The 14737-nt window shown below is 44.0% G+C and overlaps 1 protein-coding gene and 1 long non-coding RNA gene across 3 annotated transcripts in view; both read right to left on the bottom strand.

Moving 5' to 3' along the window:
- Window positions 1–14393, bottom strand: part of LOC135579362 (uncharacterized) — a 36996-nt gene extending 22603 nt beyond the window's left edge. For both annotated transcript variants that reach the window (XM_065061479.1, XM_065061480.1), the window contains exons 1-2: window positions 9049–14393; window positions 6187–6283 (exon numbers count right to left, since the gene is read on the bottom strand). In XM_065061479.1, the coding sequence (XP_064917551.1) occupies window positions 6187–6283; window positions 9049–9426 (475 nt within the window). In that variant the 5' untranslated portion in view covers window positions 9427–14393. The remainder of the gene's footprint in view (window positions 1–6186; window positions 6284–9048) is intronic.
- On the bottom strand, window positions 6688–9042 carry LOC135579363 (uncharacterized). The gene is made up of 3 exons (XR_010472293.1): window positions 8663–9042; window positions 8009–8099; window positions 6688–6733 (listed from the first exon to the last, which is right to left on the bottom strand). It is a non-coding gene; the product is annotated as an uncharacterized LOC135579363 (long non-coding RNA).
- Window positions 14394–14737: the final 344 nt, after the last annotated feature.

The following is a 14737-nucleotide window of genomic DNA, read 5'->3' as shown; positions in this document are numbered from 1 at the left end:
TCCCTTTTCCAGGTTCAGAGTCCGTGCCTCATTTGGTTATACCTGTAAACATTAAACATCTTAGCACGAATCACAACTGCATTTTTCACAATTCCCCCCTTTTCTTTTTATCCTATTGATTCGTGCTTTGGCCTCAAAGTTAACCAGCACCTGCCTAGCGGCGGCTAGGCCCAGTTTGGTGTTATCTTTTAAAATCATAAATTGATGCCCCATTGCTTTTGTTGCCATTTCAGGATCTATAGGCATAGCTGAGATTTGCATGCCTTGGACTACTGAATGTATTAACCGAATAAAGCACGGGATCATACATGGTACAAACAGTAAACCCAGAAATGCGCATAATATCATGAACCCTATTTTCTTCCACCAGGCTCCCCCAAATTAGTCATCCCACCAATGGCTAGTAAGTATAGAGTTCCATTTCTGTACTGGTACATGCGCAACGCGTTTTATCTCCTCTGCTATTTTCATTGTAGCTTCCCCATTACCATCTATTTCCAAACAACACTCAGAAGTATTCAATTTCCCACAGACACCCCCTTCTTCAGCTAAGAGATAATCTAAGGCTACCCGATTTTAGTACACTGAAGCCCTGGTCTGAGACAATTGTCTTGCTAGAAGATTCAGTGCCTCAGCTGTCCGGTTGCTTATTATTTCAACCACTGCTTGCATTACAGGATAATTCGGTTTGGCATATATATTGGGGTACGGTATCCCCAGCTTCCCTCTTGGGCCCAGGGGGCTGGATCATAGTATTCAATTATCCTTTTCGCAGGCCATTCATCATCTTTCCAAGTTTGCGTTCCTCCTATGGGGACATTTATTAAACCCCTCTTCTCTCTGTTTAAAGTTTCATACAGAGGTTTCCCCAGATAACTCCCTTTTTCCTTTGGTAAAAGGAACAATGCTGGTTGAATTATCCCTATTGTACAAGACCCTCTCCATTTAGGCATTAACTCATTATAAGCTCTATTCCCACATATCCAAAATAATCCATCAGGAGCTTTCCATGGTTCGTTTACATCGGTAGAGCCAGGATTCTGCCAATATCTCCTTAAATCCCCAATTTCCTCAAAAGGATTTGCTTTGCTTCGATTCTTCCAGCATATTGTTTCATTTCCCACCAATATCCATTAGGTGGACCTGGCCACCAAGTGGGAGGAATAGAGGTATTTGATGAATTTACTTGTAACACTAACTTACAAGGGGTTTGCCCAACGTATTCAGTAAAATCCAGTTTACCATCGTCCCTTGATATGCGTATCTGCCCTATGATTAAGTGACTTAATACCCATCCTTCTGGTCTTTTTTCTTTCCAGTTACATGAGTTCTGTTCCATACCAGTAATCCTTCTGGGCTCACACTCTCCCCTCTCCAAGGCCACTGCTCCACCACCTGAGACCCCCCACACATCCAGCATGACGCGACACCCAATTCCCGGGCCATCTTCTCCACAAGGTCTACAAACAGGTTTTTCCCCACTGTTGGCAATTGTAATCCCTTGTCTTTTTGCCCTACCTCTTCATACCAATCACTGCTTTTCTGCACCACTTTCTGTTTCTCTTGCCTTCTTTTCAATTCCTGAGTAGCACTCTTAACTAACTCCTCCTTATACTGATCTTGCACTCCCCCTCCATCTGAATAGCCCCACATACCAGTTTGTGAAAAACAGATACTCTGTTCTCCCCTAGGGCAGGAGACAGAGCCTACACCGAGTCTACCTTTCCCTAGATTAGTTGCTACCCATAACTTCTGCCCTTGGATTTCACATTTTTCCAATTTTGTTCTATCATAACATCCAGAATTAACATGAGTGTGATAACTGAGAACATATTGTGTCAGTCGTCCTGTTCTCACGCGCTCATAGCACTTGGTACATGGATTGGCCAGGCTAAGTTGGGAACAGTAAGTCACCACTCCTAGCAAGAGGATCAGGTCCAGGTTTCTACACCCTCTGCCTCTCTGGCCTACCAGGTTGCAGCTGGCAGCCGAGTTCATTATCTTCTCGGCAGCAAGGGTAGTGTCCCCGCCTTTCCTATTTTTGCCGTTAGGTGATGACTTTTTATCGTATTCCAAACTCTTGGCCTTCACTTCCCAGGAGCAACAGGACGACACGAAATTTGATTTCTCTTTTTACACTCTATTCTTCCTGTCACTGATGGACTCTCTAAATTCCCATACACCCCTTTAGTAAATGCCTCCCATCATTTTTCACTATACTTTTTGTATTCTTCCAGTGACTGTTAGAATTCTCAACTCAGCTTTGGCTTCCCTATCTTCTATTCTTAAATGCTTATTACACAATCCTGTTGGCAATTTCCCTTTGTGGATATGCTTATACCACAGTTCAATACAACCTAACCATCAAATACAGATAAAAGAATTACATATCCAACTTAGTTCAACATGCTTAACTATTAAAACATTCTGATTTTCATTTATGCTGGACATTCATATGAACAATACTGAAAGTAGTTACATCACCGATCCCGTGTTAATTTCAACTTCAATTCCCCCGGTCCTTGAGTTACTTTCCAGGTTCTTTCTTCTGTCAGGGGTCCTTTAACTCGAGAGGCGTGTGTCCATCCTTTCTCTGCAGTGCGAACCGCTGTTTCTGTAGTTTCCAAAGTTTTCTGCAAAAGACTTCTCATACGCATAAATAAAATGTGGCCCTCTATCAGAGGATATAACACCTGGAACTCCAAACCTTGGTGTTATTTCATGTATCAATGTTCTAGTCACCTCCTAAACTTTTGCTGTCCTGGTAGGGAATGCTTCTGGCCAACCTGAAAAAGTATTAGTTAATACCAACAAATATCGGTACCCCCCTTTTCCTGGGAGTTCTGAAAACTCAATTTGCCATTGTGTTCCAGGCCCATTCCCCTTCCCCATTTGACCCATTTCTAGCTTGGGCATATTTTTGGGATTAGTCTGGAGGCAAAGATCACGCTGCTGTCACCTGTTTTACAGTGATATACAAATTTCTAGCTCCTGTGTCCCTAATCAAATGTTTGCATAGTGGTTCTATTCCCCAAAATCCTTTCTTATGTTCTTCCCTTACTAAAGGCCAAAGTACATGAAAGTGGACAATAAGCTTTCCCTGAGGGGCGTGAACCCACCCTTCCTTATTATATTATTCCTCTAAATCTATGATGAGTTTCGATTCTCTTTAGTATACTCTGGCTTACCTTTTAAAGAGACCTGTCCCCCAAGGACTAGAGCACTTTCTGTTTTTACCTTTTGCTTTGCCATTTGTTTTGCCTCTCTGTCCGCCAGCCTTTTCTGATTCCGAGCTCACTTTCTGGTGTGCCCTATTATGCATGATTGCCATTTTCTTAGGAAGTTGAACTACTTCCGATAGTTTCAACATCTCCTCTGCACGTTTGATATGTTTGCTTTGAGAGTTCAAAAGTCCCTTTTCTTTCCAAATTGCTCTGTGCACATGCACAACCCTCACAGTTAGCTGCTTCCATCCATAAACCAGTTGTCAGAGTTTTCAATAGGAATGTCTTTTAGATCTGGTCAACTGGATGATATTGCTTCGATGGTCTTCAGGCAGTCATGATGAACTGGTTCTCCAAAGTTACCACTGAGGAAAGAAGCTGGGTTGACAACGTTAGTGACGATAATTTCTACACCATCTTGTGAGACACTGTCTGGGATACTAGCACAGTCATTTTCTGACCCGTGGTAAATCTCCAGGCCTCCTGTATATTCAGTACCACTGCAGCAACTGCTCGCAGGCATCCAGGCCACCCCTTTGCAGTTGCGTCTAACTGTTCAGAGAAACAGGCCACTGCTCGTCCATATGGGCCAAGATCCTTTGCCAATATACCCAAGGCTATTCCCTGTTTCTCATGAAAGAATAGGAAAAATGGTTTGCTCACATATTGGAGTCCTAGAGCAGGGGCTGGTATCAAAGCCTTTTTAAGTTCCTGAAAGGCTCGTGTGGCTTCCTTATTCCATTGCAGGTGTTTCTGGTCCGTATGGTCCAGGTCACGCACGTCTCCTTGGTTCTAGTAGCGATGAAAATGTCATCCAGATATTGTAGCATCTGTCTCTCATCAGACGAGGCTTCCCAGGATTCAAAATCTTTAGCAAGCAGATTTCCAAATATTGTCGGGCTGTTCGTGAATCTTTGTGGCAACACCGTCCAAGTGAGCTGGGTTTTACCTTTATTTTTAGGGTTCTCTCATTCAAATGCAAATATTGTCTGGCTAGCTTCATGGCGAGGGAGGCAAAAGAAAGCATTTTTTAAATCTAAAATGATAAACCAAGTCAAATTAGGTGTTAATACTCTCAGAAGGGTGTATGGGTCTGCTACCACTGGGTAGAGGTCCTCAGCTATTTTGTTTATAGCTCATAAGTCCTGAACCACCCAATATGACCTATCTAGCTTGCGGACAGGCAACATAGGGGTGTTGTAATTGGACTCACACTCCTTTAATAACCCTACTTGCAGGAATTTCTCTGTTACTGGCCGAATTCCTACTTCTGAACCTGGGTCAGAAGGTGGATATCTAAGGGGAAATCCGCGTGCTCTGTACGCGTTTCACACAACCAAGCAGCCCAGCAGGAACGGGCCAGGCGGCGACTGCCCCCCCCGCTTCATCCCCCGCGGCCGGCGAGCCCGGAGGAGAGGAGCTGCAGCTCCAGCTCCAGCAGCCGCCGCTCTCCCCGCCGTTTTTTTTCACCGCTTTAGCAGACACTCAGCTTTTCACCTTTTTTTTGTTTTTTCTTTCTTTCTTTTTTCTTTCCTTTTTTTTTCTTCTCGCCGCAGCTTATCAAGGGGAAGCTGCCGGGCACAGGCTTGGGCTCCTCTTGCCCTTTTTCTCTCTTCATTTAATTCCTGCGTCTATAAACTTTTATATGCAATTTCAATTAGCTGAGCAACAGTTACATCCCTCAGCTCCTACCTTTTGTAATTTCTTACAGATGTCAATAAGCAGCATATTAAGCATCAATCCCTTACATCAATTTTAGATCCAAATCAGTCTATCCACAGAACAACACTAACTGCAATACAGCTAACTCAGAATTTCACATTCAAATCACTTCCCCCACTAATTTACTCTCATGTGTACAGATGCATCTTAAGGGGGAGCAAGGTGGTACTTCAATAATGGAACCGGTGCTCATTTTGTAATTATCTCCCCAAACAAATTATTTTGGTACCAAGTGTAAATATACTGACTAAAATACTGAGCTCAGACACACAAACCAAATACCAAGTTCAAATATGCAAACAGATCACAATTACACTTCTTCAAGACAATATCTCAATTTTAGCATTGCACCTTTGAACCGCTCACTGCTCAGCCGGGTGGAGGCACCGCTGGGTCTCCCTGACAAAACAGGTCGGTGCGCGCTGGAGCCCATGGGCACGCACCACCCCCGCCGCAGCAAGCTGGACCGGGCAAGGCTTTTATCAGTGTCTCATCTGGGGCGCCACAACCGCCATCCCCAAACCAGGACCCCACATCTGGTGCGCATACAAAAATGCCAAATCCAGCACAGCGAGATGAGACACAGCCTATCACAGAGCCGTGCAAGTCCAGATGCCACAACAAAGCCAACTTGCCAGAAAGAAAAAAAAAAGCAATGGCTATCACACACAAAACCCCATCACCACATTCACACAGTCAAGAGCCAAATTGCTCATCGTCACAAAATGTACATTTTGGGTCAATCTGTGATCTTACTATACCATACAACAGGCAAAAACTTATGAAACTGCAACACATTCAAAAAGATACCCACAAAGAAAAAAAGCTAGTACTAAAAGGCATCTTGCAGACTGTTCTGCAGCAAGTTTTTCTGTGATTCATTTGTTATCAGCTAATTCTCTCTCTGCTTGCTGAAGTTCAAACCATTCTGCTTGTAAATCTGTCTACAGTGATTTAATGATCTCTCGCTCAGTTTGCTTGTCTTTCGGGGCAGCTATCAATGCTGCTTCCAAAACAGCAGAAATCTCAAATCTGCTTTCTTTTGCCAAGTCCCTTATTTGCTCACTTACAATATCTGGAGACGACCAATGTCCAGAAGCCCACCTAAGACCCTCAGGACTCTGGCAAGCCTTATAATCTTTCAGCAATCTTTCAGCTCCACCACCTGAGACCCCCCCCACATCTAGTAATGACTTAAAAAAGGGAAGAACTTTAAGAAAAATACTTAATTCTCTCTTACCGTTTAATGTGCCGTCTTTGTCACTCTCTTTGTCATCTGAGTATTCGGCTGCTTGCTCTCTTGCTGCATGAGCAGAAAGTGCTTTTTGTCGCTCACCCTGAAATGGTTTCACAAACAACTTTTACGCAGAAGATTCACTTCTTCAAGTTCAGCACTAATTCCTCCTTCCCACACATACATAAGTAAAATTTTTCCTGTAGGTCACGAATAGGCAAGTCATTACAGTGCTCACTTTCACCATTACCACATGGTGCTTCTTCAGGAGCTGAACACTCTTGATTATTTTTCCTGTTATCATCCTCATTTTGACTTTCCAAACACTCTTCTTCACCATCTTCTCTGTCATCCTGTATGTTTTCACTTTCTAAAAGCATTGTTTGTGGAAGCTTCTTTTCATGGAAGGATAAAGTCGAGTCATCAGCAGCTTCTTTTTCCAAATCTGCTGCTTTTTGCGAAGCATACTCATCTGAGAGAGGACTGTCAACAGCAACCAATTTCTTAGTGCTTCCAGCACCTGAATTCCTTCCGTTACGTTCTTTTCCAACACCTGAAAACAGCACATTATCAACTTCCATTGGAGAGAAGTGGAAAAAAGGGGACACAGAAACTACATCTTCTATTATTTAAAAGAATTTTTCGTGTAACGCTCTTGTGACTTCAAGTTTCTGAGCGCTTCTCTTTCCACACCTCTGATCTATGCAAAGCCACCAAACTAGATCTTTATTCTGCTTCCTTTCCTGTCATCTCTTTCCGTGGACCAAATCCAAAGAAAATACTTCAAATACTCACAGTTAATTCTTATCTGTCATGCAATTTAAAACCCTTTTAAACACCTACGTCTCCAAGGCCATGAGAAGTGGAAGCAAGTCAACAAGAACAAAGCTAGGCACCTTTCGTTACCAGAATCCATCCTCCCCTTCTATTCTCTTCATTTCTGACCCAACTGAAACCTACTAGAAGATACTCAAAGAAGATACCTGCTCCAATGCTAAGATTCCCATGTTTAACCATAATCGTTTTATCTTCCTGTAGCCTGTTACTTCTAACTGATTTTATTTCAATGTTCAAATGCTTCAGCAATATGACAAAAGAATGCCATGACAATTGAGTAACATATTTAATGCAGGAGGAGCTTTTTTAAAGATCTTTTCAGCAAAGGGAAATTAAAGCATCCCACAAACTTTCAAAAGATCTTTCGGATTTGAATGAAAAACAGGACACAGAAGAAGTCCCTTTAAAAATACAGCATGAGATTTCAGATTCCGATTTCCCTTAGCATGCAGCACCATCTAAGGAGGAAGAAGAGCCATTCGGCCAATCTCGCTAAACTTAACATTAGCAAATATCAAATGCATCCTGGCCCAAAAAAAACCAGCCAGCTCGAGCTTGCTCCTGCTTTGTGTACACTGCCAGGCAAGAACGCTCTGCAGCGTGTCCCGCAGCCCTTATTCACTGATTGTCCAGACTGGGAAAACAGTAAGATGACAACAGCGCTGCCTTTCTGCCCATGTCCACTGTCACTCACAGTACTGGGCGCTGCTGTCTCAGCCTGGTGTGGAGAAGCAATATGGCCAAGGAGTAAAACTGGGCATCACAACTGTAGGAAACAGCACTGACTGTGCCTGGCCTGGCAGGTTTCACCACCACTGATTGCACTGGGATTCTGCTCCTAACTTGGAAGAGGAGGACCAAATGATTGAGAAGTTGTTAAAATATGAAATCTTGCAACACTAAATCATATTGACTCACTAAGATTCTCTGTGATCTAGTAATGACTTAAAAAAGGGAAGAACCTTAAGAAAAATACTTAATTCTCTCTTACCGTTTAATGTGCCGTCTTTGTCACTGTCATCTGAGTATTCGGCTGCTTGCTCTCTTGCTGCATGAGCAGAAAGTGCTTTTTGTCGCTCACCCTGAAATGGTTTCACAAACAACTTTTACACAGAAGATTCACTTCTTCAAGTTCAGCACTAATTCCTCCTTCCCACACATACATAAGTAAAACTGAGCAAGAGATTAACCCGTTTAACTGAAAATTATTGTGAAGGATAAGTAAAATGGAGCCTTTTCACTCTAGCATCATTTCCCCAATTTTTCTGTGTTTAAAAATCCCTCCAAGTGTTAATTTCTATTTCTCCTCCGTAAGAAACATTCCTTACAGATCCCCTTCAATTCTTTGCAATAACGACGTTGTATCGTCATGTGACACATCGTGTGACACTTTTTCACCCCCCTGTTACATGTTCTGATGGGCAAGAGCACAACAGAAGGGTCTGCACAGTCCCGGTGTCACAGCGGGTGAGCAGGGGCTGCCGCTTCACCCACTGCTGTGGGACAAGAACTTGCAGCAGCTGGCAGGTCCAAAACAATGGAAGAGCTTCACAGAAGCCACCGCTGGTATTCTGGATGCTCTGCTGCACAGCATCACGGACGCAAGGCGGTTACGTGGCTTCTGAAAACAACTGGCCTTACTTACCTATTAAAAATACATTATGAAATGCAGCAGTGTCTCCAGACCCAGAGCCACAGACCACTGCGGGCTTGAGAGCAGGCTTTTCGACTTGAACACGGGTTTTGTGCTCTGCCCGAGGCAGCTGCCGGTGCTCGGCCAGAGCCCCGTTTGCGGGGCTGTCAGGACAGGGAGCTCAGGCCGTTCCCGTCTTAGGGCGACGTTACGCACCGGGAGCAGCTTCCCCTGCCCACACAACAGTAAACCTCACTTGGAGTGCAAATCGCCTTTGTTTTCCGTTGTTGTGTTTGACAGCGCGTTACTCGCAGTAGCTGAAACCAGTTCGCACACAAGCGCCACCGCTCCCCGAGCCCAGGAACAGCGCCCCCCGCCCGGGCGCTGCCGCCGCTCACCTGCAACACGCCGCGCCGCCTCGCCGCCCGGCGGCCACTGCGCTTCCCCGGCATGGCGGCGGCGTCTGGATCCCGCCTGGCAGCGCCTGAGCCCACGGGCCGGACCTGACAGAGCTCCAAACACCGCCCCGCCCGCCGTGGCTCTGCCCGTCGCCTGGCAACGCCGCCGCATAAAGGGCGGGCGGTGACGGCGGCGGCCTGGCCTGCTGGCCGAGCGGCTTCACGTTCGGGCGGGTGGGAACGGGCGGTCATGGCGCCGGGCTCTTTAGCTGACTCCAGTGAGCTCCCGCCTCTCACCCCACACCTTGAGCCCCTCTGTTTTCCGTAGGCACACGCACAGCTGTTAGGGTACAGCAGCGGGCAGGCAGATCTATGCATCAAAACTGGGGCCTTCTCCCAGGCCTGAGCAACTTTCTTACCGGGCCAAAGTGAGGCTTCACCCGTGCCCTCCGGGAGCCAACCGAAGATGTCAAGGTTTATTGTTTACACCCTTATCCTACATATAAACCACATAGCTGTTACCACAAGACAGATACGTGGACATGTATACCACTCAGGACACACCATGGCAATAGGAGACAGGAGTGACAACAGGTTAATCAGTCTCACTCTTATGATCAGTTAATTGTGCTGACGTGGACATCGCATTCCATAAGGAACAACCTCACTTCAAGTGCTCTCTAGGGAAAAAAAGAAGAAAAAAAAAAAGTCTCATAGCACCTGTGCATTAATCTGAATGAAATTTTAGAGATGAAGGAGTGACAGTGGTGTCCAAGTAAATCACCTGGTGCTTCCATGTCCTCACACTCCTTGTTTCCCCCAGAGGTGTCTGTGCAGCACACCTGGCCAGCACCACACACCTTGCCCAGCAGCACAGGTCCCTGCCGAGCTGCCTGTCCTGAGATCAGCTGCCCACTGTGTGAGCAGTGATGGAGGCCACCACAGCCCAGGATGCTCCGGGAATGTTGATCTTGTGCATTACAAGAAAACTGTTGACTTCAGGACCCCATACAGATAGGGACAACGCTCTTCTTCCTCCAGTTTAAATGCTTGTGATCACCCATTTTCTAAATAAGATTAGTGCTTCAGTTGTCGTAGTGCTAATAAAGAACTTCTGACATGCTCTCTGTACTGGTGTTATATTTGCATGTATTAACCTTCCCCAAACACATTACATGTTTACATGCTGTGCACAAGGAAATCTCTCTGACAGAAACAGGGAGACACTACGTAGGACAGAGCCCAAAGCCTTATGACCTGTTTGCCTCTTGTTTATTTCTGTGGAGCTACATTTTAAAAGCAATGCAGTTACATAAAGGCCACAACACACCTGAGGGACAGAGGCCCTGAGTTCTAGTGAGTAACCTTGGGTTTAAACTAACAATTAATTGTGAATCGCTGATATTTAGTGAAATAAATAACTTACGCTTTTTCTATGGATAAACAACATTTAATCCAATTTCTTGTATTCCTTAAACACGTGTTCATTAGAGCATAAGCAAAACAGCGCTGGGTGCGCGGGGGATTCTCTCCGCCCAACACGCACACTTTTAACAATAAGAAGTGTGCTTAAATACAGTATGGTATTACATATTCATAATGACCCAGGAACGCCTATACATATTCATGACCTTCCCCGCTTTTTATTAAAATTAGTCTCAGATAATTATTTACATATTATTCCCCTCCTTGACCCTCCCCTGTTGCGCCTGCGCAGTGTCACTTGGTGAATTTGAGGAAAGGTCTTTAGGGGTCTTTGGATGAAGGCTCCTTCAGCTTCCTCACAGTGGACGTTTTACCTTTGGCTCATTAGAAGGAACTGGCTGGAATCCAAGCTACCAAACCGGCTGGAACCAGACTGGTGCCTCCTTTTTGCTGTAAATCTTGGCTATCTTGCCTCCTCAAGGCTGCAGCTGGTGCTGTAAAACTTCTTATCTCGGCATTTAATGAAGTCCTGCCTTGTTATTTTTTTTTTTTTTAGCACAATTAGTTACATACAACTCTAAACTAGATATTAATTGTGTGGTTTAAAATGTTAGCTTGTTAGTAGGCCCTTATTATATAGTTGCTTAACCCTTAAAACGTTAGTTCCCTCTATCAATATAACTTCCTAAACAAGTTTCATAACTTTTTACATAGACCTTAACCACCTTTCCCTTTTCCAGGTTCAGAGTCCGTGCCTCATTTGGTTATACCTGTAAACATTAAACATCTTAGCACGAATCACAACTGCATTTTTCACAATTCCCCCCTTTTCTTTTTATCCTATTGATTCGTGCTTTGGCCTCAAAGTTAACCAGCACCTGCCTAGCGGCGGCTAGGCCCAGTTTGGTGTTATCTTTTAAAATCATAAATTGATGCCCCATTGCTTTTGTTGCCATTTCAGGATCTATAGGCATAGCTGAGATTTGCATGCCTTGGACTACTGAATGTATTAACCGAATAAAGCACGGGATCATACATGGTACAAACAGTAAACCCAGAAATGCGCATAATATCATGAACCCTATTTTCTTCCACCAGGCTCCCCCAAATTAGTCATCCCACCAATGGCTAGTAAGTATAGAGTTCCATTTCTGTACTGGTACATGCGCAACGCGTTTTATCTCCTCTGCTATTTTCATTGTAGCTTCCCCATTACCATCTATTTCCAAACAACACTCAGAAGTATTCAATTTCCCACAGACACCCCCTTCTTCAGCTAAGAGATAATCTAAGGCTACCCGATTTTAGTACACTGAAGCCCTGGTCTGAGACAATTGTCTTGCTAGAAGATTCAGTGCCTCAGCTGTCCGGTTGCTTATTATTTCAACCACTGCTTGCATTACAGGATAATTCGGTTTGGCATATATATTGGGGTACGGTATCCCCAGCTTCCCTCTTGGGCCCAGGGGGCTGGATCATAGTATTCAATTATCCTTTTCGCAGGCCATTCATCATCTTTCCAAGTTTGCGTTCCTCCTATGGGGACATTTATTAAACCCCTCTTCTCTCTGTTTAAAGTTTCATACAGAGGTTTCCCCAGATAACTCCCTTTTTCCTTTGGTAAAAGGAACAATGCTGGTTGAATTATCCCTATTGTACAAGACCCTCTCCATTTAGGCATTAACTCATTATAAGCTCTATTCCCACATATCCAAAATAATCCATCAGGAGCTTTCCATGGTTCGTTTACATCGGTAGAGCCAGGATTCTGCCAATATCTCCTTAAATCCCCAATTTCCTCAAAAGGATTTGCTTTGCTTCGATTCTTCCAGCATATTGTTTCATTTCCCACCAATATCCATTAGGTGGACCTGGCCACCAAGTGGGAGGAATAGAGGTATTTGATGAATTTACTTGTAACACTAACTTACAAGGGGTTTGCCCAACGTATTCAGTAAAATCCAGTTTACCATCGTCCCTTGATATGCGTATCTGCCCTATGATTAAGTGACTTAATACCCATCCTTCTGGTCTTTTTTCTTTCCAGTTACATGAGTTCTGTTCCATACCAGTAATCCTTCTGGGCTCACACTCTCCCCTCTCCAAGGCCACTGCTCCACCACCTGAGACCCCCCACACATCCAGCATGACGCGACACCCAATTCCCGGGCCATCTTCTCCACAAGGTCTACAAACAGGTTTTTCCCCACTGTTGGCAATTGTAATCCCTTGTCTTTTTGCCCTACCTCTTCATACCAATCACTGCTTTTCTGCACCACTTTCTGTTTCTCTTGCCTTCTTTTCAATTCCTGAGTAGCACTCTTAACTAACTCCTCCTTATACTGATCTTGCACTCCCCCTCCATCTGAATAGCCCCACATACCAGTTTGTGAAAAACAGATACTCTGTTCTCCCCTAGGGCAGGAGACAGAGCCTACACCGAGTCTACCTTTCCCTAGATTAGTTGCTACCCATAACTTCTGCCCTTGGATTTCACATTTTTCCAATTTTGTTCTATCATAACATCCAGAATTAACATGAGTGTGATAACTGAGAACATATTGTGTCAGTCGTCCTGTTCTCACGCGCTCATAGCACTTGGTACATGGATTGGCCAGGCTAAGTTGGGAACAGTAAGTCACCACTCCTAGCAAGAGGATCAGGTCCAGGTTTCTACACCCTCTGCCTCTCTGGCCTACCAGGTTGCAGCTGGCAGCCGAGTTCATTATCTTCTCGGCAGCAAGGGTAGTGTCCCCGCCTTTCCTATTTTTGCCGTTAGGTGATGACTTTTTATCGTATTCCAAACTCTTGGCCTTCACTTCCCAGGAGCAACAGGACGACACGAAATTTGATTTCTCTTTTTACACTCTATTCTTCCTGTCACTGATGGACTCTCTAAATTCCCATACACCCCTTTAGTAAATGCCTCCCATCATTTTTCACTATACTTTTTGTATTCTTCCAGTGACTGTTAGAATTCTCAACTCAGCTTTGGCTTCCCTATCTTCTATTCTTAAATGCTTATTACACAATCCTGTTGGCAATTTCCCTTTGTGGATATGCTTATACCACAGTTCAATACAACCTAACCATCAAATACAGATAAAAGAATTACATATCCAACTTAGTTCAACATGCTTAACTATTAAAACATTCTGATTTTCATTTATGCTGGACATTCATATGAACAATACTGAAAGTAGTTACATCACCGATCCCGTGTTAATTTCAACTTCAATTCCCCCGGTCCTTGAGTTACTTTCCAGGTTCTTTCTTCTGTCAGGGGTCCTTTAACTCGAGAGGCGTGTGTCCATCCTTTCTCTGCAGTGCGAACCGCTGTTTCTGTAGTTTCCAAAGTTTTCTGCAAAAGACTTCTCATACGCATAAATAAAATGTGGCCCTCTATCAGAGGATATAACACCTGGAACTCCAAACCTTGGTGTTATTTCATGTATCAATGTTCTAGTCACCTCCTAAACTTTTGCTGTCCTGGTAGGGAATGCTTCTGGCCAACCTGAAAAAGTATTAGTTAATACCAACAAATATCGGTACCCCCCTTTTCCTGGGAGTTCTGAAAACTCAATTTGCCATTGTGTTCCAGGCCCATTCCCCTTCCCCATTTGACCCATTTCTAGCTTGGGCATATTTTTGGGATTAGTCTGGAGGCAAAGATCACGCTGCTGTCACCTGTTTTACAGTGATATACAAATTTCTAGCTCCTGTGTCCCTAATCAAATGTTTGCATAGTGGTTCTATTCCCCAAAATCCTTTCTTATGTTCTTCCCTTACTAAAGGCCAAAGTACATGAAAGTGGACAATAAGCTTTCCCTGAGGGGCGTGAACCCACCCTTCCTTATTATATTATTCCTCTAAATCTATGATGAGTTTCGATTCTCTTTAGTATACTCTGGCTTACCTTTTAAAGACTGGTGCCTCCTTTTTGCTGTAAATCTTGGCTTTCTTGTCTCCTCAAGGTTGCAGCTGGTGCTGTAAAACTTCTTATCTCGGCATTTAATGAAGTCCTGCCTTGATATTGTTTTTTTTTTTTTAGCACCATTAGTTACATACAACTCTAAACTAGATATTAATTGTGTGGTTTAAAATGTTAGCTTGTTAGTAGGCCCTTATTATATAGTTGCTTAACCCTTAAAATGTTAGTTCCCTCTATCAGTATAACTTCCTAAACAAGTTTCATAACTTTTTACATAGAACTTAACCACCTTTCCCTTTTCCAGGTTCAGAGTCCGTGCCTCATTTGGTTATA

The sequence above is a fragment of the Columba livia genome, chromosome 4 (assembly GCF_036013475.1).
Source record: "Columba livia isolate bColLiv1 breed racing homer chromosome 4, bColLiv1.pat.W.v2, whole genome shotgun sequence".
Classification (NCBI taxonomy): domain Eukaryota; kingdom Metazoa; phylum Chordata; class Aves; order Columbiformes; family Columbidae; genus Columba; species Columba livia.
The sequence above is the reverse complement of the archived record's forward strand: the minus strand, read 5'-3'. Positions and strand labels throughout refer to the sequence as shown.